This window comes from Sarcophilus harrisii, chromosome 2, assembly GCF_902635505.1.
Source record: "Sarcophilus harrisii chromosome 2, mSarHar1.11, whole genome shotgun sequence".
Classification (NCBI taxonomy): domain Eukaryota; kingdom Metazoa; phylum Chordata; class Mammalia; order Dasyuromorphia; family Dasyuridae; genus Sarcophilus; species Sarcophilus harrisii.
Window position 1 is genome coordinate 433,662,029 of NC_045427.1, and position 27,992 is coordinate 433,690,020.

Below are 27,992 nucleotides of genomic sequence, written 5' to 3' on the forward strand. Positions count from 1 at the left end.
TTCTAGTTCCTAGAAGCCATAGAAGAGTAACTATCATATATTCCTTTGGCACTTTAAAGCTGTAAATAAGCATGGCTATTGCCTCTTTACAGGTAAGAAAGCAGAGACTTGCAAAGCCATTAGCTTATGGCTCTGACTATGGTCCATAAGATTTGGAGCTCCAGGCTCAATGGCTCTATTTGCTCTGACTTCTGGACAAGTCACTTCAATTCTTTGGGCCTCAGTGTTTCCCCTTCTAAAATGCACTAGCTTGGGATCCTCCAGCCTGAGAGCTGGGATTGTGGGAACCGGCCTTCTGCCTCCAGGACCCTGACTCCTAGACTCAAGGAGCCACAGAGGCCATCTAATCCAAGGCTCTCCTTTCCTTTGACCTATAAGGAAACTGAGGTTCAAAAAGACCTTGCTCAAATGTCACCTAGCTGCTCTCCACCTCCACAGTGAGTAGCAGAGGAGGTCTGCCCTCAGGTCCCCTTACAAGGTAGCCGTGTTCACACATGGGTGTGTGACAGGCTGATCAATAACACTAGGTAGATACAGAATAGGCAGTCTTCATGTGTTTGAGGGGAGAAGCAGCACTGACCCAGCATTATGGAAAATAATTTCCCTGCTTGCTTTGGGGCACTTGCCCTGCCTTGGCATGTGAGGAAAGAGAAAATGCATATTTACATAGGATCCAAGAGACAGAACAACAGGACAATGGCATATTTATTTACAACAGGACAAAAAGATACACATATTAATTAAAAATTAAAAACCATAAAAAAAGTCAGAAAAATCTATGATGGTTTGAACTTCTCCATGAAGAGTCCATCCCAACATTATCTCTTAGAGAGAATATCCCCAAATCTAAATGAACTAAAGTTTCCAAATCACAGTTTAATGATTGTCCCCTGGTCCCCCTTTCCCATCCTGATTCTTGGCTGATCCAACTTTGGTGTTACAAAGTAACCCTAAAAGGTTATTAGACAAGACTGTAAAGTATGTTCAATGGTTTTAGCTGGTGAGTGGGTAGGGCTCAGAGAAACTAGAGGGGAACAGTACCTCACTTCTCTCTTAGCATAGGAGTTAAATCAGTCAGCCATCTATAAACAAACAACCCTGAGCTTTGTTCTGTGGTGGGAACCAGCGAGAAGGAATTAGGGCAAGAGAAAAATCCCAAATACATCCCCATCCAGGTATTAATTCTGGCATGGGCTTGGTCTTTTACAACAAAACAACAGGAGAAATTGGTCAGGGCAGAAAGAGAACTACTCCTATGAGGTCCGTGTGAATGATTAAGGTCACTGTCTGTTGAAGGGCCATATTTGTCCATATATGTCAAGATGCCTTGCCTATCCCAAAGAAGAGAGATGAGGAAAGGCTTCCCATTCTCTCACTGATATTTGGGGAAGCCTCAACCCCACTTCCCTCCTCCACTGCTCTCTCCATTTTAAACTTAGTAGCTGTGATTCTTCTAAAAGAGGAAGGTGAGAATTCAGACTTGGCTCTAAAGCCTGGGGATGAATGGAAGGGGGGCCTGGAGGAGGGAAGCTGGCTGTAAGATACAGTCTACAGACTGGAGGAAGGTTTTTTCCCTCTTCCTCAGCCAATCTGCCACCAAAATGCGCTAAAATAAGGAAACCAGTTTTCTCTAGTCTAAGTCCATAAGAAAGCTCTGAGGGCCTAAAAACAATAGTGAGAAGAGCTATCAAAACATATGTAAAAAGTTCAGCCCTTTTGAATTATGAAGATGACTCCTAAGTGAGAATAATGTGGGGAAACGGCCTCAAAGCCTCCCCACCCATTCATTCATCAAAGTCCTCCCCTCCCATAGTGATGCAGGAAGGCACACTGCTCAGTCACGCTTCTTGGCACCTCAGAAACACTGATTGGTTTGTGTGAAGGCCTCTCTTCCTCTCATCCAATCCCTAAGACAAGGAGATCCCTGGTGCCGAGAATGATATCATCCCGGCATCTGGGTCTTTTTTCCCTTATCACGGGTGCTGGTGCTCAACTCTGACCTTCCTCTGTCTGGCCAAAGGACAGGGCTTGAGTTTTAGTTGTCGCAGAGGGCATCACCAAGCTCTTCCCTGCATTGCTCTGTCTTTGAACATCCAGGGTCACAGCCTGGGGAAGGGAAGGGAAGAAGCAGGATAGGTGGAAGATGGAGGCAAAGGGCACTTACTGCTGGGGAGACAGAATGGCCCATCTCCAGAGTGAGAACTGCATTCGCAAAGATCCATGAAAAACGCAACCAGGGGATGATGGGGAGAACCCCAGCAAATGGATGAAAAGCAGCCTCAAAGATGCCCTGGATGTCTCAGGATTTCCTCTTCCAGATGGTTTCTGGGGGCAGGAGGTGGAAAGGCTCTCCCCAAATCAAGAGCCTTGGTGACCAAAACTCAGTGTCCTGGAGACTTCTTCTGTTTCCAATCTTAAATCCATTTTTGTAAAATCGAGGGAAGAAAAATAAACAAGTCAAAGAATTATGAATGGCGGGGCTTTTCTTGGCTTTAGAGATTAAAAAAAAAAGTCCCCTATAGAACTGGAATAATATGATAGATAAAATGCAAGATTTATCTACATGTCCCTCCCCCCCCAAGTAGCCTCAGGATCCATGAACACTGTGCCAAAAATGACATTCCAAACGAGCAGGAGTTATTTTATTTCACTCATCAATCCCCATTGGTTGGTTTCCTTCAGAGACTAGGGAAAGGAATCCCCCTTCCTTGCTGGTAGGAAACGCACAGGTCTGTCTCTTTGTGCCAAGTGAGTTTCCTGTTCAGTCTATCTTCACTGCTGCATAGATTTTGCGGACAAACATGTAGGCTGCATAGAAGCCGATGGTGCCGGTGAGCAGCCAGAAGGACAGGACCATGAGGGCTGTGTAGCCAAAGTATAGCAGGGAGGGAATGAACTCGACGATGTCCAGCTATAAGAAGGAAGGAAAGGCCATGTCAGAACTGCCCAGTGCTCAGTGGCAGGGCCCTTCTGTCACTCTGCTATATAAGAGGGGAAGCAGGGTGGCCTGGGAGAGCCGAGGCACTGGGAAGGCAGGAGGTTAAATCTCCAAGCTCATGTCTTTGTTTTGTTTTGTCTTTAGCACTTTGAGGTTTAAAAGTATGTTCCTCAAGGAAATTCTTTAAGTCAGGGGATATAAGTCTCATCCTTATCTTACAGATGAGGAAACTGGTTGGGTTGAGAGAAACAAAAGAACTGGCCACAGGTCACACAGGAAGGCTAGAAGCCACTTAGGGCTATAACTCAGGGCTCCCTAGTTGCCTTTTTATACCTGAAGAGCCGCAGTTTGTGGTTCTATTGTTAAATTTGGTGAACAAGTCTTTATTTGTACAACTTAGTCCCTTAAGGTTTTTTACAGCATTACCATAAAGAAGAGATCAATAAAGAAAAGCTCCATTTCAAACCCTCTAGAGGCAAGGGTCCTCAAACTTTTTAAATAGGGGGCCAGTTCACTGTCCCTCAGACTGTTGGAAGGCCGGACTATAGTAACAAACAAAAACTTTGTTTTGTGGGCCTTTAAATAAAGAAACTTCATAGCCCTGGGTGTGGGGGATAAACGTCCTCAGCTGCCGCATCTGGCCCGGACCGTAGTTTGATGACCCCTGCCTAGAAACACAGAGCAGCCAGAAGGCACATGGTTTCCAGTGTCAGACTGGGAGTCAGGAAGACCTAAATTCAAGGCCTATGCTTATTGGCAGGTAAATATGCTTATTTACCTGGGTAAGTCTCTGTACCTCTCAGCCTCAATTTCCTCCTCTGTAAAGAGAGGAAAATAACAGGACTCATCCCATATGGTTGTTGTGAAGATTAAATGAAATAATCTCTTTGCAAACCTTAGAACACTATGTAAGTGCTAGCTTATCTATCCATTTGTTTATTGAAAGAAAAACCTAAGAACTTAAGTCCTAAAAAAATTAGGGGCCAACTTCTCCTTTGTCAGAACTGGGGCAGGAATAGATTGTGATAGAACGGGTGGAGAAGATGACTGGATACCCTTGTGGACATATGGGGATCAAAATTCAGAAACTTGACCGTTCCTAATCCCCTGAAAGATGGGAGATGGTGGTGCCCTCTAGTTTGTAACTTATACCTTATTAACGAAGTAAAAAATGGCATAAATCAGGACGTAGAAAGCAGAGCCTCCAGAGACCAGGAAATTCCTCCACCACCAGCGATAATCCTGAGCAGGAATCAGAGAAAAGAGGGAATCAAAATTACTGACTTCAGCCAGACCCTCCTTCCCCTGCCTTCTATGGCTAACTTCTAAAATCTACAAGTTCAATTTATTGAGGGGATGAGATGGTGAATCATCTGGCCCACTCATTCTTCTGACAGGACACAATATAGAAAACCTGGTATACCCTAAAGCCCTGACTTTTGAATCTTTTAAGGTCCTTTTTACCTCTGATATTTATGTTCCAAAGGACCTTTCAGCAGTGACATTCTATGTTCTACAAGTTTTTATTTTATAGTCATAACACATTCTTTGCCTCATGTTCTAGGATCCCTCTTTACTTCTAACATTCCATGTTCAACTCTGACATTATATGGTTCTGAGATTACTGAAGGCTGTCCTTTCAGTGGAGTAGGGCTGAATGTTTCTCACCAATTCTGCTCATATTTGTTCTAGATTCCTTCCCTTCTCTTGGGTCTAAGCTAACAAAATCAGGGGGCAGCTTCCCATCCCTTCACTCTTACTTACCTCAGCACAGAGCTGAAAATACACCATGACAATGCTGATCTGAGAGCAGGACACAACCAAGATGATAAACACGAGGAACAGAAAGCCAAAGAGATAGTAGAACTGATTCTCCCAGATTGCCTGCATATAAGAGAGAAGTGTTTCAGGTAACCTGCCTATCCCAGTCCTCTTGTCTTTCTGTTGTCTTGTTTTGGTCTCAGAGGAAAAGGAAAACCACTCAAGCTTTTCCTATTCTAGAGGTAGGATTCAATATATGAGCTGAGAAGTAGGTAAAGAAGCAACCTTTACAGGGAGTCAGTACAGAGGGTGGTCTGGGTCTAGCCTTAAAAACTGGATAGTGGGTGACCTACAACAGAAGTGTCAAACTTAATGGCCCCTGGGCCAGGGAACCTGAACCAGATTAAAATCTAACTAATTTAATACTCACAACAAAACAATAATATTTATTTGTGATATTCTAAGTCAATATTCTGCTTACAGGAATACAGGGATACAGGGATCTGTTTCCAGCTTAACACCACTGATCTACAATAAGTGAAGCAGAGAAGAAGCCAAGAGTCCTAGTCAGCAGAAGCCACTCTTTCCAAAGCTGTGGCCTTATCCCACGCTTTGTACGACTCCTTTATTGTCCTACTTCTCATGGATTCCAGAAGCAATAAAAATGAGAGGCAGCATACACTGAGACACTGCGATCAACAATGATACAAGACTCAATCCTTTTTAAAAGTATTTTTTCATAAGAAAGGACAGATAGGGATACTACAATATGATTAAATGGGCAAAGGCTTTCCAGATAACCTGGGCTAATGTCTTGATTCCGCAACTTACTGGTTATGGGATTTTGGAAGAGTCACATTTCTGCTCTTTGGGTCTAAAATAAAGAAGTTAGATTAGATGATTTCTAAGGACCCTTCCAGTTCTAAGATTCTGTGATTACTTCTGAACAGTGCTTTACACCTTAGGTACCAAAACAATGATAGCTCAGGACTCCCCCATGGCACCTGGGGCAAGAAATAAACCTTGTAAGACAAGAAGCACCAGGGTTCTTTATTATGGAAGTTGGAGGGAGAAAAACACTAGCAGTATAAAAGAAGAAAGTCACCATCTACACAGTATTTTGAAGGCAATAGAATGTGTGTGTGTGTGTGTCTCTCTTGTCTGTCTGTCTCTCTCTCTCTCTCTCTCTCTCTCTCTCTCTCTCTCTCTCTCTCTCTGCAGGAGAGGGGATGCTCACACTGAAGATGAAGAAGAGTTCGATGAACATGGCTCCAAAGGGCAGGATCCCAGCCATTAGGATACTACATAAGAAAAAGAAGAAGAGAGGGTGAGGTTAAGAAAGGGCACAAAGTATCACAGGAAAACAAGACCACCCGGTTTTACTGCTATGGATCACAATGGTCTCTCACACCTACATGAGGGATGTTTTCAAACCACATTCACATTATTCATCACACATTAGTCCTACGACAGCACTATGGGAGATAAAGATAGATGTAACATTCTAATTTTATTTTGTTTTATTTAAATTTTAATTTTAAAAAAAGTTTTATCAATGCTTTTAGTTTTATCACAACTGTTTTCCCTCTAGATTGACAAACAGTTCAACAAAAATGGTTAATACAGTGACCTTATCGGACATTGTATATAATATTCTTCTAGTATTTCCCTGTTTCTTTCTTATAAAGGGAGATAAAACAACAGAACAAAACTTAATTTTTAAATGAGGAAACGGAAATACTGAAGTGACTTCACATAGGTCACATATAGAATACAATGAGTGAATCAATGGTGCAGATAGGATTCGAACCCAGATCTCTCCATTGGCACTTTCCCCACTAGATCAATATAAGGGTGAAATGGAGAGGTACAATGCCATCCTTTTAGTCCCTCTAAGTGCACCTTCTCTTTAGGCATAGTCAGCTTTCCTTCGTCAGACTAGCTCTAAAGAGATGAAGGGAGAGCACTGGAATGGGGTGTCCATTTTCATAATAAACATAGTGAAAGTCACTATGGTGTAGTGGAAAGAGATTAGATTTAGAGTTGAAGCCTGGGGGCTGTTATGATGAATCCTGGCCATGTGACTTCTCTGGAGAATTCAGTTCTTTATCTATTAAATGAGGCTGGATATATTACCCAATTCCCAGAACTTTTTTAAGCAATACAGTATATTGTAAACTGCATAGCAATACCTGAATGGGAATTATGATGCAAAATACCAAACAGTAAAGGCACTAAGGTTTAGCAGATAACCTCCCTGGCCAAGATCCCATACTAGTTCTTTCCCAAGGGCCCAGTTGCCTGCTCTCTTGGAAGAACAGATAACTCTCATATACAGGGAAAGGAAGGGCATTTTCTCTTCTGCCACCCAAGAAACTCATAGGCACTCAACTCACCCCACGAATCTGTTCATGTACCACCGTTGCTCAGGGATCTGCCTGGGGATCTGGTTGGTGCGCACAGGGTTATCATAAGGCTGCTTGCGGAATCCAAAGTAATAGCCTAGGTATACCAGTGGCAGAGAGATCCCAAACCACATGCACAGCAAGGCTACCATCGTAGGGAATGGTACCTGGAAACATTGTATTCAGGACATGAATAACTTCTAAGAATCTATGAAGGTTCCTACATTTGCAACTTGATTACCAGTTAGTTTTTTAGAAATCTGCCTAATGTTTCCTTAAGGAACATACACACTCAACATAGTTTGGTCACTGGCAATTAACTGCATGATGAAGAACAGAGAATGTTTGAGGTTTCATAAAAGAATTGTCACTGGAATGTAGCACCAAGAAGAAGAGGTGAGTTTGCCATTGAATTAAGCCCGGGGAATTCACTAGGGGACCTATAAGCCTTAACTTTTAAAAATTTCTAGTCATGGAAACGGCTCAGTGACTTATTGGAATTGTGATATGTCTGTTTTCCTGCCAGAGGAAATCACCAACTGGAAAGGCATGTAGGAAATGCATACTTCCCTACCTTCTTGAGGAAAAGGCAAAGGATTTGGTTTCTTTACAATCCAGATTCATTATATAAATCCAGTTCATTATATAAAATTCAGGAAATAATTTAACAAAGAAGTCCAGAAAAAAAAAGATTCTAAGGAGGCAAAAAAATGTTAGAATGAGGGTGTTAGAGGTTGGTGAATAGACGAACATGATAGAAAGGGAAGAATAGATATCTCTCACTTAGAGGGAAAGGAAGGAAAAGAAGGGAGAATCCTCTCTGCCACTCAAAGAATCCACAGGCAATCAATCCACCCCAAGAATCTGTTTATGCACCACTGCTACTCCACTGGCCTGTGAAGCTAAATAATGGACAGGAGGTATTTTTCAAAAAAGATCTATTTGGAACTTCAGTGAAAAGCTGCATCCATAAAAAAGAATAATCCAGAAGCACCAGTATGTGCTTGCTAGAAAATCAGTTACAACTACCAGGAGGATAAGACAAGTTTTGGTGCCTAGTAACCCCCTACTGTGGAGCACAGAAGCATTTCTACTTGAGAGAAATGCTATTTTCCCAATTTCTGCTGTTTTGGGATGTGATGGAGAACCTGTCAGGACTACTCAATCATAATGACTGGCTACTTACTGTGAGAGTTACTATAAGAAGAAATCTGAAAAGGTTTGTAGGGACAATAAGGTATCTGGGCAGGAAATAGGTGTGGGGCCTAAGTAGTAGAACCATATCTTTTTTCCAAGGAAAGCTTTGGATTTCAGAACAGAAAAGACAATAAAAGAACTAAACAGAGTTGAGTTAAATGTTGGTATTCAAGAATTAGCTGCCAAATCCAATCATCTCAATATTCTTGAATTTTCTATAGCATTAACCAAGCTCTCCAAAGACAATAAAAAAACTAAACAGAGTTGAGTTAAATGTTGGTATTCAAGAATTAGCTGCCAAATCCAATCATCTCAATATTCTTGAATTTTCTATAGCATTAACCAAGCTCTCCTCAGAATAAAACTTCTAATGTATAAAATAAAACAATATAAGGAAACCAATTATACTGAAATAAAGTTCTCAAAATGTTTTTTAAAATAACTTCATGGATCCCAGGTTAAGAACTTCTATCTAGATTCTCTGTCCTCCATGAGTTTTCATAACACTGCTCTCACCTGATTTTCCACCTCATACCTATGACTCTTCCTTCTCAGTCTCCTTTACTACTTTTATCACCTTTATCCCATCTCCTGTGCCCTTACTGTTTCAGAGTTGACCTGAGCTCTCTATTCTTCTCTGTCTAAAAAGGCATCAATTCTCATTAACTTAACAATGGCCTATATATCTAGCTCTCTAGTTCCAGGCTCATATTACTAAATACTTATTAGATATCACCCAGAGACATCTTGAAATCAATGGTGTTTGAAACAGAAATCATGTTCTACCCACCCCTCCCCCATGTTCTCCTTTTCCAAACTTTCCCATTTTTGGAGTAGAGAGTTAGAAGGGAGGGCTTCCATTGTGTTAAGTTCACAATCTCAAAATCATTTTAACTTTATCATCTTCAACCTCATTCCCAAGCAGATGCCAAGTCCTACTGATTTATTTTCACTCTATAGCTCTCATCCATTTCTATTTATTTTCTTCCCTTCACATGGCCACCATTCTAGTTCAGACCCTCATCTAACCTAAACTTCTGGGAGAACCTCTTAATTGCTCTTCCTGCCCACGTGAATCCCCTCTCCATTCCATTCTTCAAATTAAGTGCCAAAGTGATATTGCTAAAGCACCTATCTCTTTTACCTCTAAAACAAAATACAATTTTCCTGATTGACTTTTAAAGTGCTCCTTAGTCAGGCTCAGGACAAGCTTTCCAGGTTTAGTGCTAAAGCACTCCTTAATCAGGCTTAGGACAAGTTTTCCAGGCTTAGTGCACATACTATCTTTCACACTTGCTTTTTAGTTCAACTGACCTTGCTGTTATATTTCCTCTTCCATCCCCATCTACATGTACATGCCATCTCCCATGTCTGGAAGGAGTGTATCCTCTTTTGGGATAAGAGCTCTAGGCTTGAGCTAAACACTGTTGTTCCTAAATGATGACCATAGTGCTTGATACGTAGAGTTGATAAAATGGGCAATGGCAAAGCATTACATGTCAAGATGATACTGAACTGATAGCATAGTATGTGGGACTTAGTGTCTTAAAGTACTATAAATGCTTAAAATGAGGTGAGGGAACATTAAGAGTTCCAATGAGGCAATTTTAACCCATCGTACCTCATAATTCTATATACACAGCCATTTTTTCTTGATCAGGGAAACTGTACCCAAACTAGGGATTCTTAACCTTCTATATATCATGGACCCATTTTGCAGTCTGGTAAAGGATGTAAAGTTGATCTTTAAAAAAAAAAATTCATAATCGAAGGAAATGCTAAATTTCACTTAGAGATTAATAAACATAAAGATGTAATATTCCCCCCTCCCCTCCCCTCCAAGTTGATAAGATTCCTTGAAATCTACCTACGAGACCTCAGGTTTTAGGAGTATGATAAATGGCTTTTAGCAATTTTTTTATTTTTTGCTGAGGCAATGGGGGTCGAGTGACTTGCCCAAGGTCACACAGCTAGGAAGTGTTAAGTATCTGAGACCAGATTTGAACTCAGATCCTTCTGACTTTAGAGCTGGTGCTCTCATCCAATGTGCCAGCTAACTGCCCTCATTTCACTACCTTTCAAACCCATACTCCCTCCATCCAATTTGTTGCTAAGACCAATCAATTCTGCCTTTGCAATATTTTTTGAATATGCTTCTTTTTCTCCTTTGACACTGCCACTACTCTGGTGAAGGCTCTTATAATTTATCAATCATACCTATTAGACCTTGGAATACGTGAACAAAATAGGCTTATTTGAATGCATCTTTACTATCTCAAGAATGTAATTTCCTTCAAGCTTCTAGATCCCATGGGTTACAGGTATGACTTTTGTTATGATTTATTATTACTGCTATAAGATCCACAAACAGGCAATTGTAATATTGCTTTCCCCATCCCAAGTCTCTCCCCATTCTAATCTATCCTTCAGTCACCCAAGAAAGTAATTTTCCCTAAAGTGCAAGTCTGACAATATCACTTGCCTAATCAATAAATTCCAGTTGATTCCCTATCACCTCCAAAATCAACACAAAATTCTGTCTGGTGCACAAAGCCCTTCACAGCCTAGCCTCCTCCTAGCTTTTCAATCTTCTTACACCTTATTTTCCATCATATATTCTTTAATCTTATAACATCAACTTCTGGGCTGTTCTATGAACAAAACACTCCATTTGCAGAGTCCAGGCACTTTCTCATGCAGGGAATACTTGGCCTCTTCATCTCCACCTGCTGACCTCCCTGAATTCCCTTAAATCCCTTAAATTCCCTTAAAAAAATGGGATTGTATTGGAAGCCTTTTCCAACCTCTTTTCAGAATCTAGTGTCTTCCTTCTCTTAATTTTCTTTTTATCCTGTATATAGTTCATTTGTATACTGGTGTTTTTTTATTGTCTCCCCATTAGACTGTGAGCTTGCTGAGAACAGGGACTGTCTTTTGCCTCTTTTTGTTTCCCTAGTGCTTAGCACAGTGCCTGGCACAGAGTAGGCACTTAATGTTTACTGACTGACCGACTTAGAACAAAAGAGGCAATATCCCTATCTCCTGGTCAAACCATATTTGGAGCACTGTGTTTAAGTCTGGGCACCCACATTTTAAGTAATACATTAATTAGAGAAAAAGATTGTTTATGAGTAAGCAACAAAGATGGCAAAGCGGCTTTGAAAGCATGTACTAGGAGAATTTGCTGAAGAACTGGAGGGGTGGAGGTGGGGAGAGGGAGAAGGGACTTAACTTGGAGAAGAGAAACTCCTAAGAATCTGAAAGATTATTATTGGGCAGGGAATTAAATTTCTTCTGTTTAATCCAAAAGGGCAAAATCAATATTTAGAGATTGTTTGAGGATGGGTATGGTGGTATACACCTGTAATCACAGTTCATGGGGAAGCTTAGGCTATTGGATCTCTTGGGCTCAGAAGTTCCGAGCTGCAGTGTATTATGTTGATTGGGTGTCTTCATTAAATCTAGCATAAGACTCCAAGAGGTGAGGCAATCTGGTTAGTTAGAAACAGAACATGGCAAAGTTCTCATGTCAATCTATAGGGGGATTTCATTCATAAGTAAGGCCCTATACTTTCAGCCTGGGTGACGTAGGATAGCCTAGTCTTTAAAAAAAGAAAAAAAGAAATGAGTGGGAAGGAGGATGTATGGAAGAACTTCATAACAAATGGAGCTTTAAAAAATGGAATAAGATTTTTTGTTGAGATGAGTTCCCCATCTCTGGAGGTCTTAAAAGAGAGCTGAAGACCAGTGGTTTAGATTTTTGGAGAGGGGACTCTTAGTTCAAATAAAAGTTAGGACCACACATTCTCTGAAGTCTCTTCCAGTTTTAGGATTCTATCCTTGTGTAAGACATGGTTCAACAAACAGTCCTGAGGCAGCAGAATGGGAAGACATGAAAGAGGAAAGCTTTTTAGTTGTGAAACAGTTGGGCAAGACTGGACAGTTAGTTCAGAGGTAAAGATAGTAGTGGTCTCATCAGGGAAGCAGATAAGTCCAGAAAAAATAAATCTCTAGTTAATGAAAACTTGCTAAGGAGAGCAACCAAAGCATTATCACATGACCTTTTCACACACAGTTTGGCAGAAAAAAGCAAAGAAACAGGGAAGAGGTCCAACGAGAGGAAAAAGAACAATTTCACCAAAGGTAAGAAGGGAAATATTAATTCATCCATTCATGTAGTTAGCATTAGATAAGTAAAAGAGACCAAGTTAAAAATGGAAATAGTTAGAGCTGAACAATAAATTACACCCAGAAACTCCACAACCACAGACCTGTTTCTTGATATCAATTCCAATAAAATGGTTCCCCTGGCTTCTGAGAAGGAAAATTTCCTCAGCACATTGGTACAATATGGAAGAGATTTCTAGTCTGAACTAAGAATCTTTAATTAAAACTTTTAAAGGAAGACATTTTCATGGCACTTTTGCATAGGAACAAGAGGTACAAGATTTCCCAGGCTTACCAGGCCTATGGCCTGGAACCTGCAGTAATAATTCTTTGGGTTCCACAATGGATGACATACTTAGTGGGAAGAAGCTTGAAGGAAAGTCCCTTCTTGAAACAGTACAGATTAATTCAAATAAGCCTCTGCTTTGTTCACGAGTTCCAAGGAAAGAGAAGTTACCCATTCAATTTTGTAACCTGTAGAAACTTCTAAGAAGTTTCCATTTGGAAAGGCGGTGGGAGTTTATTTTTTAAATAGCATGCTTCAATCTGTATTCAATCAATATCAGTTCTTTCTCTGGAAGCATATAAATGCTTTTTCATTAGTCCTTTGGGATTGTCTCAGCTCACTGTATTGCTAAGAATAACTAAGTCATTCATAGTTCTTCATCAAACAATAAATTACTGTGTACAATATTCACCTTGTTCTGTTCACTTCACTATGCATCAATTCATGTAAGTCTTTCCAGGTTTTTTCTGAAATACTTTGCTTGTCATTCCTTATAGCACAATAATATTCCAAATACAATCATACACCAAATCTTGTTTAGCTATTTCCCAAGTGATGGATATTCTCTTTGATTTCCAATTCTTAGCCACTACAACAAGAGTTGCTACAAATATTTTTGTATAAATATATCCTTCTCCCCTTTTTAAAGCCTGTTTTTTTTTTTTTCAAAGAACATTTAGGAGCACTTTTGTGGGACAAAAGTAGGCAGGGCTAAGAAAATCCTGCTTAGTACAGAGTGCTCCCTGTCAGGAACAAGACCCCATTGACCCTAAACAGAAAAGCAGCAGCAATCACCACAGGAAAACAGATTTGACCAAGGGGTTGGGGGCTTAGGGACCACTTACCGCTCCTGATGAATGCTTCCCCCAGATGAAACAGTTCAGAACAAAGCAGATGCCAAAGACCACCCCAGGATACAGCATTGCCGTCTGTGGACAAGAGTGATTCAAGTTGACTAGAGGGACCTGATAGCATGCAGAGAGCATCTACCTCCCCTAAGCAGAGTTCCCTTTGCTGAGTGTCTGACTTGAGAGTGTTCTCCCTCAACAGGTAGAACAAGCCCATAAGAACCCATTCTATGGTCAATGCTACTGCCTAAATAGAAAGCAGATTTAGTGCGTTTAGTGCAGTGCAAATTTCTCAGTTAATCATTGGTAGCTACAGCCTCCAGTTGCCTAAAGTCCTTCCTAGTTAGGAGTAGATATTCCTGGCAGTTGTATATGCCACAGGTCACTGATGAACACAGTGTTTTGCTGCTTTGATGGACTGTTCCAAGTCTAATATCTTATGAATCTGCAAAACTGTTAATTTGAAGAGCCAATGCCATTTCCCCAAAGGCTTAATTTTCTTTTGAGACAAGAGTCAAGAAGATACTACACCATTCTTTGAGATATTATTTCTAATAGCTTCTAGTGACCTATTTTTCTGTTCAAAGCCGGATTTACTTTCCCTTCCTCACCAGTTCTGAGAGGGACAAAGGGCCACATAATGCTCTCAGTTGATAGAGGAAAAAAAAACCCTAAAATACCCTAAAATTATTTTTATTTAATAAAGCAATTCCCCTTCTCTTCCTTCTCCTAGCCATTAGTTCTCATTGTTGTTCTGAACAGGAATCTGTAGCAGTTTTATGGCAAAGATTATTAGGAAAGAATCCTTCTAAATTTCTATATCTCTACAACTCTGTCTTAACTTTGCCATTATACTGACCCACAATTCTTTACCAGGATTTTCTGTCTGTTCTCTCACTTATTACAAAACCTGATCCTCCAGCAAACTTTCTTCCCAAGTCTATCTTTCCCCTAATATCTATCACAGTCCCAAATAAATAAATAAAAACCATTCAGGCCTGCTGAGGAAAATCTCTGCTTCCTGATAATATTGGGAAGGGTCTGGATAAAGAGAGCTACTCACACAGAAGGCTCCTTTTTTCCATCGATGACCCTTCAAGGTCCGGTAGAGTCGGCCAGCTGAAAATCCACCAAAAACCCTGTGGAAGAACATTGGGTATTACTCTACTTAAGGGAAGGACTATTTAGAAAAATAACGAACATACAGATTTCCTCCTGTCCCACCCTTCCCAAATAATGAATACATAACCTACCCCATGAACATGAAAAGGAAACAAGCTGTGGTCATTAGAGCACCCCGACTGGAGGGAGACAGCATTCCCAGCATAGCGACAACTGGGGAAGGAGAAGGCAGAAATGATGAAGCAGACATACTCCACGCCTGTCTTTTGTAATCTTACAACTCCTTTGACCCATTCTTTTCTCAAGATAACAGGTGGAAAGATGGATGCTAACTACATCTTTGCAGTAGGTCTGACTGTTTTGGAAGCCTTATTAGTCATGGGAAACTTAAATCTGTAAGCTTCAGGTAAGACAGAGACACACATACGTACACATACATGCACATACATATACACGCACACACACACGGAAAGAGAAAGAGAGAAAGAGAGAGAGAGACAGATAGACAGACAGACTGGGATCCCCAGAGAACATGCGATGATCACTGGTTAGTAAAAGAAACATGTGGGACCAATGTGGACATCTTCTTCAAAGATGGTACTTGTCTGTTAGGGAGCTAGAACCTCAAGAAGTGGTGATCCTCTGAGCACCTGCTCTTATCTTTCTCTCTAAAGTGCTCCCTGGGCAAAAGAGAGTGACTAGCCACTGAATAAGCTATTCTGTCACAGAAAATGACATGAACATCAGGACAACCATTATCCTTCCAGTCTCAAAATACCACTCACAGATGACAATCAGAATCATACAGAAGAGTTGAATTCCAGAGCCTAGCAGGGAGCTGAGAATCATGGGATACTGGGGGGGCCTGAAGACATCACCATGTACCAGTTTCCAGCCAGATTCCTCCATGGTGTCCTCCTATAGCAAAAATCCACAGAAGTGGTATTGTAAGTCTTATGTTGCAGTGTTTACCACCTAAGAAAGTTCCTTACTTCCTTAGCTCAAACTCTAAACCTCTTCTCCCTTCCCTGATGCTAGGAGGTACCCTCTCCCATTCCCACCAAGGCCATCATACAATGTCGTCCTCCTTGTTATAGTTGGCAATGTCCTTTCGGAGAGTCCGGATGATGATCATACTGAGGATACCTGAAAGATGCACACAGGTGGATCTATCAGCTCCATTATGTGCTGCTCTTTCCACAGCCTGTCAGTGTTTCACTGAGGACTGACAGGGTTTCTTCTGTTAGATGGACTATTAGATGTAGGAGATCAGGGACTCCCCCACAGTTAGAAGACACATCAGAGGGGATCTCTAGTCAATCCATATCTGAGCAGAGATCACCTCTTTGATATCCTCAACATGGAGTCACTCATCTAGCTTGTAGAGCTCCAGTAATGGGAAAACACACTATCCCACCTGAGGCCACCTAAAGCTCTTTTGGATAGCTCTAATTATTAGAAAATTTATCTTTATATTAAAAAAAAACCCGGCTTCTCTGCACTTTCTAAGATTTGTGCTTGTTCTGCTTTCTGGGACCAAGCAGAATAAATCTGACCATTCTTTTACAGGATAGCCCATCATATACTTAAAAGACAAGAGACGAGAAATTAAGAACCTTAAAGTTAATGCAGACCACTCAGTTCTGTCCTTAGGACAGGATACATGGTGGCCCACTCTCCACTTGAGAAAAGGTTATGAGATGATAGATAAAAGGTAGCACAGGATGACTTTACTCTTGTGGGCTGTTATTCTCACCCTCCAAAGGCCCCACACCTCCCAGGCAATGCTCTTGCCCCAGTCTGTAAATGGGAAGAGAATTGATCCACAGATCTCCTCCACAATCAACACCTCTCTCACCTGAGAGGAAGAAGACCACCACAACAGAATTAATGATGGAAAACCAGTGGATCTGCACATCACTCATTGTCAGATAGGTATCCCAGCGAGAGGCCCATTTAATATCACTCTCCTGGGAGGGGAAACAGACAGCAGGGTCAGGGCTCTTTCAATAGAAATCCTTGAAAAGATCAATCATCTTTCCTGCCCAAGGACCCCAGCTCCTGCCTCACCTCCCAGTGCACAGAGTAGGTGAACAGTAGCTGGTTCTCCTTGGTGGGATCAATTTCTTGTGGGGCAGAGCCTGCAGCATCAGGCAGTGTACACGAGTTCTTCTCATCCACCTTGAGGTCTGTGGGAAATACAAACTTGGTCTGTCCCTGACAAAATATGCAAGCTCTAAAAGAGGCTGATCTATTAGTTTCTTGATACTGAGACTCTCTTTTACCCTACAAAAGATGAACCTGGACTCTAGCAGCCTGGCCTGGCGAATTAGGGGGAGTACTCAACTTGCTAGCTGAAAGAGAGACTAAGTTCACTCATCTCCCAAAAGGTTCCACAGCTGGGAGAAAATGTCTATCTGATTAGTCAGAAAGTACCATGAGAAGCTGACTGAAAGAATATGGAGATTTTTAGAAAAGGAACTAGGATTCTTACAATTCTAACAGGACAACTTAGCTAAATTCTCCCATTCCTGATATGATACCTAGGCAGGGTATAAGAGCAACATATTCACAGTTCCATAGCACTTTTAAGGTTTACAAAACACAATTATCTCCCATCTTACACACGAGGAAACAGACTCATAGAGAGGTCCCAAAACTAGAGAGCATTTGAACCCGGGTTTCCTGACTCCAAGGCAAGGACTCCTTTCAGTACATTACATTCTGTAGGAGGCCACAGGGTCCAAATGTGACATGTCTCCCAAAACGGAGGGGGAAGGAAGGGCCTCCGAAATGGAAGCTAAAAAAACCCAAAGTTAAATGAATAAGATCAGTCTCTTACAGAAGTCAATCATTCTAAGATTTTAAGTGTATTCTAAAGAGACCCAGGCATCACCCATTACACAAAGCAATTTAAATATAAATAGATACTAAACTACTCATTTTGGGGTAGCACTTTGCATACATCATCTCATTTAATCCTGGCGAATTAGGGGGAGTACTCAACTTGCTAGCTAAAAGAGAGAGTAAGTTCACTCATCTCCCAAAAGGTTCCACAGCTGGGAGAAAATGTCTATCTGATTAGTCAGAAAGAACTGTGAAGGAGTAAGGTATTGTATTATCCACATTTCACAGCAAGGAACACTGAAGCTCAGAGATTGCCAAGGTCAGAGAAACCCAAGGCTTATAACTCAATGCCCCATGCTCTACTTTTAACACACTGTAAGGTGTCTTTGTTTACCAATAAAACACCAGTGTTTTGCACACTGACAGTGTGTTCTCTCATTCTTTAGAGCTGACCTACCTCAGTCCACTTAGTAGGTAGCACTACAGTATACAGTGAAAGGGTATTAGACTTGGGAGAAATCAGACCTGGATTCAGCTCTGGTGGATCCCTTTGGCCCAAGAAGTAAACTTCTAAGAAGCAAATGCTCTTTGACCAGAATCTGGCCTTTTCCAGTTTTATGGAAGAAACCAGAGCTCAAACTCTTACCTATCTCTGCATCTAGAAGCACTCTGGCTGCGGAATTCCAGCCTAGTCCTTCCCCTCTGATCACAGCCCCCCACTCACCCTCCAGTCTGATGCTCTGGGGAATCACCTCAAAGCGGACGACACGATAATTGTGTTCCTGATCTTCTTCTACATCCTCTCTGTGATAGTAAAGGATGAATGAGAGATGATTATGGAGATAAATCTGAAACAGAAAGAAAAGAAAAAATAATTATACATATCAATGGCTAGATGAATGGTTGTATAGAGTAGAAGAGTTGGTCTCAAAGCCAAGAAGACCTGGATTCAAGTCTTGCCTTTTATAAGTACTTGTTCTGTGGCCTTGGGCAAATCATTCAGTGTCTTAGCTTTCTAGGCAGTTCTCTAAGACTATAAATTATGTAGAGGAATTCCCTCACCTGGGAGTTCACAGTACCACTGGAATCCCAGATCCAGCCCCTCCCCCATCTAAATTTTCTGTTAACATCTTTTTTAGGGAGAGAAGGAACAATCCAGGGGTCTAGAGAGCAACCACACTAGGAGGAGCACATGTCACTAGGAAGTACTACCAAGTGAAAAAGACATGTACAGGCTCAGCAACACACTGTATCTATCACATCAGTTACAGCCTATAACTGTAGGCTGGAATTCAGGGAGACTTCATCTTAAGAAGACCACCTGCAGTTCTGATTTGCAAACTGAGGAAATAATGGATTCATGTATGGAAAGCCAAATGAGATGCCTGCAGAAGTTATCATTTGATGAGAAGACTGACAGGATGACCAGTTTAAAACAAAAACAAAAACACTTTAATTGATCTTCCTGACTCCAGGCCCTCTCCATCCTTCAATGTAGTCCAGCTACATTGCCCTTCCTAAAATGCCTCCTGGAAGATGTCTCTCTCCTCTTCAAAAACCTGCAATGGTCCCTATTCTTTTTGGAAAAATTCCAAAGTCCTTAACCAGGCCTTTAGGAACCTACCTCCTTAATGTCGTCCTGTTTCTCTCTCCAGCTTTCCCCATCCCTCTCTTACCTGAACTCCAGGTAGATGGATTTGCTTCACCATACCCCAACAGAGAGTCCTTCTTCCAGAACTGAATTCCTTCTCTCTTGTCATTGTACTCCAGCTCATCTTTCCAAGTCTAACCCAATCCAATTCCACAACCTATCCCCTGATTACAGTGTACTCTTCCATCTCTGACTCATGAAAGTGACCCCTTAACTAGGCTGAGTGGTCCTTAATGAATGGACAGGGTCTTGAAATTCTTTGTATCTCCTTAAGCTCCTATTAATGTTCAGCACACAGCAGATTTTCAATAAGTCAAATCCAATTATAATAGTTCACTATTTAGATCGCATAGTTATGGGTAAAGGGAGCCTTGGGCTGTGAACCAGAAGCCCCAGGTTTGAGTACTAATTTCACCATTTACTAGATATGGGAGAACCCCCTCTCTGGGACTCAGTTTCTTCTCCTACAAAATGGTGTCATTGGACTAGATGGTCTCTTCTACTCTGTATAGATGATCCCTCATTGAATTTTCTGTGCTATGGATTTAATCTTTAACATCAATCTTTCCTGATCCCTACCTGGCATCCTATGAATATAAGTTGTGGAAAGAAATTCCTGAGCACTTGGAACCTGTTTACCTTTGTAGCATCCGAGAAGCCTAGCCTGTAGCCGTGTTCAAACTGCACTTCCTTCTCCTTTTTTTTGCCTTCATCATCACGGTTTGAGTACAGTTCCAGCCGAGTGGCCACAGGTAAGTTATCTGCAATGCTGAAATGGCAAATCCCCAGTCAATCCCTCTAGGTCTGCCCCAACTGGAAAGCAATCCTCTTGGGGAAGGAGAAAGAGAAGGAAGAAGAGAAGGAGGAGGAAAAGAAAAGTCACTCACAGGTGGACATAATAATCCTCATTGATGCGTTCAGCCACAAGTTTGCTCTGCTCAACTGTCAGCACCACCGGCTTTCGGAGCTGGTAACACAGAACCTCACATTTTTTCTCACTGTTCATTAACACCTGGAAAGGGGTATTGACAATCCGATCCCCTCTCAGCACCTCTCCTGCCACATGAAAGAGAGACAGAGAGAAGCAGTCCATCATAAAGTACCTGTTTGATCTCAACAGAGGCTCAGCTCTTCTCTATCCCCTAAAGACAACGTGAATTTGTAATAATAGATAAATGTAACATATAAATGCTTTATAGAGAGATTATTTTCTTTGATATTCACAACTCTGCCTCTGAGGCAGGTCCAGCACTTTTTCCTATTATTTACTTAAACTTCTTCCTTTAAGAAGGAAAAAAGATAGGGAAAAAGTGAGAAAAGTTTAGCAATACAAACATCACTTTTTGAAACATAGAAAATGTACCAAGAACAAGAATATATTGGGGCACTTTGTCTCTTTTTGACATGGGACAGTCCTGTTCATTGTGCCTTATCACTTTTTTTCTGTTGCGAGCTGATGATTATGCTACATGAGCAATAATAAACTATGAAGACTGAATATATAAGAATAGAATTTATTGTTCCGATTAGATAAAAATGATAAAATTCATTCCAGTATATTCAATGATGGTCATAATACAAAATGTTTCATAATAGAGCAGATAACTCACAAGTGGATAGACACATTAATGGTTAATTGATTCTGTAACACTTAGATACATGGTAAACAGTCCGCTGTCATTAGAATTACTTTTTGTACACCCAAAGCAAACATTTTTTTTCTTTTTTTTCTGAGGCAATTGGAGTTAAGTGATTTGCCCAGCTAGGAAGTGTTAAGTATCTGAGGCCACATTTGAATTCAGGTACCCCTTACTTCAGGGCTAGTGCTCTATTCACTATACCAACTAACTACCAAAGCAAGCATTTCTTAAGCAACTAGGGAAAAGCAAAGTAGAAACTTCTCTTGAGGTCTCTCATAAGATCCCTGGAGACATTAGTCAGGAAGACTTACATACAGGTTTTCCTACTTCTGTGGCAGAAGGGGAAAAGTTAATAGGAAATTCTGGACATAAAGAGACCCAAAGAGAATTTGGGACTCTCAAGCCTTTTCCCTTGCCAAGGAAATTAGGAAAAATTAACCAGAGAAACAACCTTTCCCCTTTCCCTTCTTCATTTGTTTCTTCTCCTTAATTTGAGGCCGAGGACATGCTACTTTCTGTCTTTTAGTCAATCCTGTTGAATGCTGCCACATCTAGCTGACCTCAAGACACTAGTATTTGTCCCACCTTAGATTCCAATACCTGGAAGTGGTAGTGCCTGGTGACCAAAGGCTCCAGAAACACCAGATCATGGGTACTCTTTTCTTGAGAAGGAGGCTAAGTCTTGAATCCCCCAGAGTTACAAAACCTGATTCTATTATACTCAGTTCCTTTGTTCTTTCCCTCCTCCCATGTAGGAGGAAACAGGAGACAATAAATGCCCCTCCTTTCTCCCAAGTCAAACATATATTCTACTTAAAAGTCCACCACTTAAAAAGACTCATTTCAGTTAACACATAAACAACAGCAGATGATACAAGGGAGGCAATCCCCACCTTAGTGTGAATTTGTTTAATAACATTGGTTGCCAGCTGAAAAGCATTGTGACTGGTCAACAGAATCTTAAGTGTTAAAAAATACTTTAGATTCCCTGGTCAAAACTCATAGCTAATATAGGAATCTTCCCGGTAAAATAAAAACAATAATAATCCTCTTTATAATCACAAAGTAGAGGTCCAGGCTCTCTTGAGATTGCAGGGGCAACTATTAGCTACTTCTTCCTTATGTTTTGTTTTTTTTGTTCTTGTTTTGTTTTGTTTTTTTGTGCTGAGACAATTGGGGTTAAATGACCTGCCCAGGGTCACAAAAGTGACTAGAAAGTGTTTAGAGTCTGAGGCCACATTTGAACTCAGGTTCTCCTACTTCAGGGCTGGTGCTCTATCCACTGTGCCACCTAGCTGCCCTTTCTTCCTTATGTTTTAATTGATAATAGTTTATTATGGCACACTAACCAGTTCCCCATAAATTTCCCCCATGTACATTTCTAGCAAAAATCTAATATAGTCATCATAATGACTCTGAAGAGTTGATTATTTTAACATTAGTCACAATATTGGGCTTCAAATCGGTTGCCTTTTAGTTGAAATATGTTGCTTCTTCACTTAACAATACTGCAATCATTATGTACACAGTTCTTTTGGTCCTGCTTTCATCATTCAGCATCAGTTTATATATACTTTCCCACATTTTTCTGAATTCTCCAAATGTTGCACTTAAGGAACAATAATAGTCCATTATTTTCTCATTTCACAATTTGTTCAGTTTTTTCATAATCAATGGAAACTTACTTTGTTTTCAGTTTTTTGTTCCCATAATAAATATTGCTAAGAATACTAAGATACATATAGGAATTATCAACTTCTTTAGGGTATGACACCCACTAGTAAGAATTATTAGGGCAGGTAGGGGGCACAGTGGATGAGGGCTGGGCATATCTTCCTGTTCAAATCCAGCCTCAGACACTTACTAGCTGTGTGACTTTAGGCAAGTTACTTAACTCTTTTGCCTCAGTTTCATCATCTATCAAATGAGCTGGAGAAGGAAATGGCAAACCCCTCCAGTATCTTTGCCAAGAAAATCCTAAATGTGGTCACAAAGAATCAGATACTGAAATAACAACAAAAACAATAACAGTAAGATGGACAGATAAAAGAGCATGATGCACTTATAACTTTTTTCACAATTCCAAACTATTAAGAGGAACACCCAGTCAATTCACAAATCTGTCAGCAGTTAATTAGCATGTCTGTCTATTTATGACTATTTCTCTTTTACCATTCTTCTTTTACTATCTTTGCCTGTACGACAGGTCTGAGAAACAACTCAGAAGTGTTTTAATTTGTATTTCTTTGATTGTTAATGATTCTGGACACTGTAAAATATGATTTTGATAGTATGTAGTCTCTTCTTGAAAACTGTTTATCCAAAGTTACAGTATATGAATGTAATAAAATATTACTGTTTTATATGAAACGATGTACAGCCTGATTTAAAAGTTTGGAAAAACATAAACTGATGCTAAGTGAGGTGATTAAAACCAAGAGAACATTGTACACAGCAACAAGATCATGTGATGATCAACTCTGATGGACTTAGCTCTTTTCAATAATAAGATAATTTAAGGCAATTCTAATAGCCTTGGGATGGAATATGTCATCCTCATTTAGAGAGAAGACTGTGACGACTGAATGTAGATCAAAGAATAGTATTTTCACCTTTTTTGTTGTTGTTTGCTTGTTTTTCTTTCTCATTTTTTTCCCCTTTTCATTTAATTTTCATGTGCAACATGATTAATGTGGAAATATGTTTAGAAGAATTGCACATGTTTAATCTATATTAAATTACTTGCTATCCAGGGGAGGGGGAAGGAAAGGAGGAAAGGAGAAAAATTTGGAAGGGTGAATGGTAAAAACCACCTTTGCTTGTATTTTTTGGGGAAAAAAGCTATTATTACTAAAAATAATAATAATGAAAACTGTTTATTCATAAACTTTAAACACATAACCTGTCTGTTATTTATAAAAAATGTTGAATGAAAAATATTTTTTCTTCTTCTTGTTGTACTTTTGTTCATCCAAAAGCCTTTTAATTAATATACCCGAAATGGTCCACTTTGACTTTTATTATCTCAATAATCTTTAATCTGGTTATACATATTTCCCTGATCATAACTGTGAAAGATAGGACCTTTTGCCCTATTCTATTTTTCTTCACACACCCCTCTTTTATGTTTAAATTTGTATTCACTTAGAATTTATCATGAGATTAGTTCAAATATGCCTTTCTTTAACTTCTACCCAATGGCTCTTATTCTCTCTTTTGGAGACCCACAAAATATGATAAATCCCTATTCCACACAGCAGCCCTTCAAACATTTGTAGATTATTATCATGTCCTCTGGAGTCTTCTCTTGTACAGTTACCTCACTCATTCGGTTTATGACACAATTTTTAGAGCTCTACCTCCCCATTCTTGGGAAACCTCCCCTATGTCAAGATCCCTCTTAAAATGTGAACCAGGGATGAATATAATACTTCAAAGTGATGTGATCAGGGCAAGGTATGTAGAAACTATCACCTCTCTCTTACAGATATTATATCCCATTGATGATCCACTGTAGTTAGCCAAAATGCCCAGATTTTTTTTTAAACAGGAACTGATGGACGCTGTCATATCTAATTTATCTTATACTTTTTTAAACCTTAAGATTAGACTTAATAACATTAATTTTTTATTATTTAAATTTAATTAATTTAATTTTTAAAGTTTAAATTAATTAAGCTAGTTTATTTATCTAACTTAGAGGCTTTTCTGAATCCCAATTCTGTCACCAAAACATACTAGTTCTGTTTCACTTGCTAATTCATCATCACTGATATTATGTCTCCTTGCAAATTGCAGATAAGATGCTGAACCCAGCATGGTCCCAGACAGAATCTTTAGCTACTATTCAAGATCTTTTTCCATGTTCAACTCAACAAATATTTATCAGATGATAACTAGGTAGAAACCATTGTATCCAGAATGGGGTATATGTGGAGGAAAATGAGAGAGGCAGCAGGATATAGAGGATATAGTGCTAGACTTGAACTGAAGACTTTTAGAGTCCTCAGTTCAAGTCTGACCTCTAGCAATTTTTTTTAACCTAGAGATTATGGGTCACCCAATTTTTTTTAAGCTTCAGTTTTCTCATCTGTAAAATAAGGGCCATAATATCTATAGGACCTATCTACAAAGTTGTAAGGCTCAAATGAGATAATATATGCAAAACATTCTGTAAACCTTAAAATATCATGTCAGTTATTATCAATAAAAAGATAAAAATTATATAGTCACAGTCCTCAAGAAGGTCACACTCTCACATGAGGGGGAAGTAGTGCTCCTCTGATGAAGGTGGAATGTCACAGCATTAGAAGAGTGCCAGGGGAGGACCTAAATAAAGCACCTTCTTCTGGAAGTATAGGGGAAAGAGTGGGAGTGGAGAATTTTGGGCAGCAGATGATATCTGAGTGAAATCTCTTAAGGGAAGTGAAGGAGTAGGTTCCAAGTATGGATATGGAATGAGATAAGAGGACCCTTCAACAAAGATGGGAAAAAAGGAAAAGAAAGGATAGAGAGTAGTTCAGTCTGATTGGCACACAAAATAGATGGCTAGATAGATGGGGTAGAGCCTAACTTTCCCTATAATTACAAAATATTAAAAAGAAAAAACAGTTCACAGATCTGTCAGTGTTGAATTAGTGTGTCTGTCCAGTAAAGTGACAGGGTCACTTTATTTAGTAGGTATGGGGGAGAAACTAAAAAAAAAAAAATTTTTTAAAAGGTAACAATCTTATAGAAAAATTACTTGGGTAGGATGGATTGGAGAGGAAAGAGAACAGGTAAGAAACTTTTGAAACAGACCAGGAAAGAAGAAACAAGATGTTGAACTAGGGTAGCTATGGGGGGAAAAGGCAGAAGGAGGTATAGGATGAGATATTATAGAGATGGTAATTTGATAGAGGTAAATGTATAGTAAAGGTAGGACTTGGGGAAATGAAATACCTCCTTAGGTAGTATGGGGAAAGGTTGAAGATGGGGAGATGTGGAAGAGTAATTCTGGTCACTACCTAGATAAACTATGAGAATGGTGATACAATTAAAAGAGAAAGAGAGAACCTGGGGAGAAAAGCAGGTTTGGGGGAGAGCTGATGAATTCCCTTCCTGGCTGTGCTTCTGAATTTCTGGATTTCACCATGCCTCTAGAGTTACATTCTCACCCAGGAACTTCTTTACCTGAGGCCTCTTCATCCTGGAATATCCATTAGCTCAGCTCCTAGAGCCTTTTCATCCAGGAGTATCCCTCCACTATCCTGGTCCCACCCTTCCAATGGATAAGTTTCTTTTGGGACCTCCATTTTGTGGAGGGGCCCAGTACAGTCAACTTTTATACCTCTGTTGGCTCAGCTCTTGAATTTCTTGGAATTTAATGCCATGACCACATTCCCTCACCCCAGTTCCTTTTTGTGCTTTGTCTTCTCTGGTTAGAACATAAACTCCTAGAGGATAAGGGTTGTCTTTCTTTGCTTGTATTTGTATCCCCAGTGCTTAGCATAGTCTCATAGTAACTGGCTCATACTAACTGCTTAATAGGCATGTGATATCTTGGGTTTAGTTTAAAACTAAACATAGTGAGTTTGAAGCCTTATTTTAGGAGAATGATTTCTTCAACCTGTGGAGACAGCCAAAAGGAGACCAGGAATACAGAACTGAAGTTCTAGGGAAGGTAGGTTGCCAGAGATATAGATTTAAGAGTAATCTGCATGAAATCATGAAAACATATCAGATCAACAAAAGAGAGAACGGAGAGAGAAAACCTACAAGAGTACCTTGGGACAGACACATCCACATCTTTAGGAAGATGTAGACAAAAAAACAAGTTATTGAAGCTGATGATAAAGAGGTCATTAATACATTGGGGAGAGCAGCTTCTGCAGAGTAATGGGGCCACATGACAGACCACAAAAAATTTAGGAATGGTTGGCAAGAAAGAGGCAAAAGTGCATACAGACTAATGTAAGAGTTTGGTGGGGCAAAGGGGAGGAAAAAAGTGGAACAGATGATGGGATCAAGGAAAACTTTATTTTTATGAAAGAGAGTCCAGAATGTGTTTATAGGCTCAGGGGAAGAAGATGAGAGAAAAATTGAAGTTGCATGAAAAAAGGAGTTAGTTCACAGAGAACATGGAATAGAGAGATATATGTGGAAAAGTGGGGTAGGTGAGGATACTGTAATGAAAAGGGATAAATGAAATTGAAAAAATTCACACTGGATGGCCTCAATTTTCTTAATAAAGTAGGAGGCAAAGTAAATCTTCTGTTAGGGAGAGGGAACGGAGAAGCCAAAGGCAATCTTGGAATGTGGGGCAGTTTGGAAGAGGTCAGGCTTGGGAAGGATAGGGGTTTTGTCCATCCAGAGGATGACAAGCTGATTACAAAAGACAAACTCTTGTACAGTAATTCAGAGTCTGATTCTTTTTGTACAGCAAAATAATGTTTTGGTCATGTATACTTATTGTGTATCTAAGTTATATTTTAATATATTTAACATCTACTGGTCATCTTGCCATTTAGGGGAGGGGGTGGGGGGGTAAGAGGTGAAAAACTGGAACAAGAGGTTTGGCAATTGTTAATGCTGTAAAGTTACCCATGTATATATCCTGTAAATAAAAGGCTATTAAATAAAAAAAAAAAAAAAAAAAGACAAACTCTTTTCAGCATACCAGTTCCCATCTCCACCTTCTCTTCATTTTATTCCTAGAGTGGGAAGGGAATGGAAGATTAGTAAGGAAGTATTTAAAACAGTTGCAGAGAGCTACCTTTTCAGTGATCAGTATACCAACTTTTACTGGGACAGGAGTAGATGTGGGCAGCCAAGACACATGCAGTGGCACATTGTACTACTTCTGGTTCCAACTTTGTTCACTGTTAGATTTAGGATAATTATTCTTTCAGTCTGAAGACCAGCATCTGACTGAGGGATGCAGAAATAGCCAAAAAGAAAAGACTTGAGAGAAAGCAACTCTAATGCCTCATTGGAGCAGGCTATCAGGAGGAAGGAAGGGCTTACCAAGATTCTCTGCCTTATATGTTATCTTCTTGGGCTGGCAGAAGGGCAGTGAGTAATATTCATAGGGTAATTGAGTTCGAGAACTGGTCAGCTTCACAGCCTGGAGGGAAGAAAATAGAATAAGG

At 40.1% G+C, this 27,992-nt stretch overlaps 2 protein-coding genes across 2 annotated transcripts in view; one reads left to right on the forward strand and one right to left on the reverse strand.

The window, feature by feature from the left end:
• The window catches only part of PLAGL2 (PLAG1 like zinc finger 2), a 29,311-nt gene extending 23,747 nt beyond the window's left edge, over nt 1–5,564 (forward strand). Inside the window, exon 2 of the transcript XR_004232213.1 lies at nt 5,183–5,564. The gene's annotated coding sequence lies outside the window, so the exon portion shown is untranslated. The remainder of the gene's footprint in view (nt 1–5,182) is intronic.
• The window catches only part of TM9SF4 (transmembrane 9 superfamily member 4), a 56,602-nt gene continuing 29,297 nt past the window's right edge, over nt 688–27,992 (reverse strand). The window contains exons 3-18 of the mRNA XM_031954116.1: nt 27,868–27,967; nt 20,110–20,278; nt 19,862–19,991; nt 18,296–18,419; nt 16,795–16,913; nt 16,583–16,694; nt 15,800–15,870; nt 15,510–15,642; nt 14,856–14,937; nt 14,666–14,741; nt 13,600–13,683; nt 7,096–7,271; nt 5,937–6,000; nt 4,703–4,822; nt 4,091–4,180; nt 688–2,911 (exon numbers count right to left, since the gene is read on the reverse strand). Coding sequence (XP_031809976.1) covers nt 2,762–2,911; nt 4,091–4,180; nt 4,703–4,822; nt 5,937–6,000; nt 7,096–7,271; nt 13,600–13,683; nt 14,666–14,741; nt 14,856–14,937; nt 15,510–15,642; nt 15,800–15,870; nt 16,583–16,694; nt 16,795–16,913; nt 18,296–18,419; nt 19,862–19,991; nt 20,110–20,278; nt 27,868–27,967 — 1,800 coding nt within the window. The 3' untranslated portion in view covers nt 688–2,761. The remainder of the gene's footprint in view (nt 2,912–4,090; nt 4,181–4,702; nt 4,823–5,936; nt 6,001–7,095; nt 7,272–13,599; nt 13,684–14,665; nt 14,742–14,855; nt 14,938–15,509; nt 15,643–15,799; nt 15,871–16,582; nt 16,695–16,794; nt 16,914–18,295; nt 18,420–19,861; nt 19,992–20,109; nt 20,279–27,867; nt 27,968–27,992) is intronic.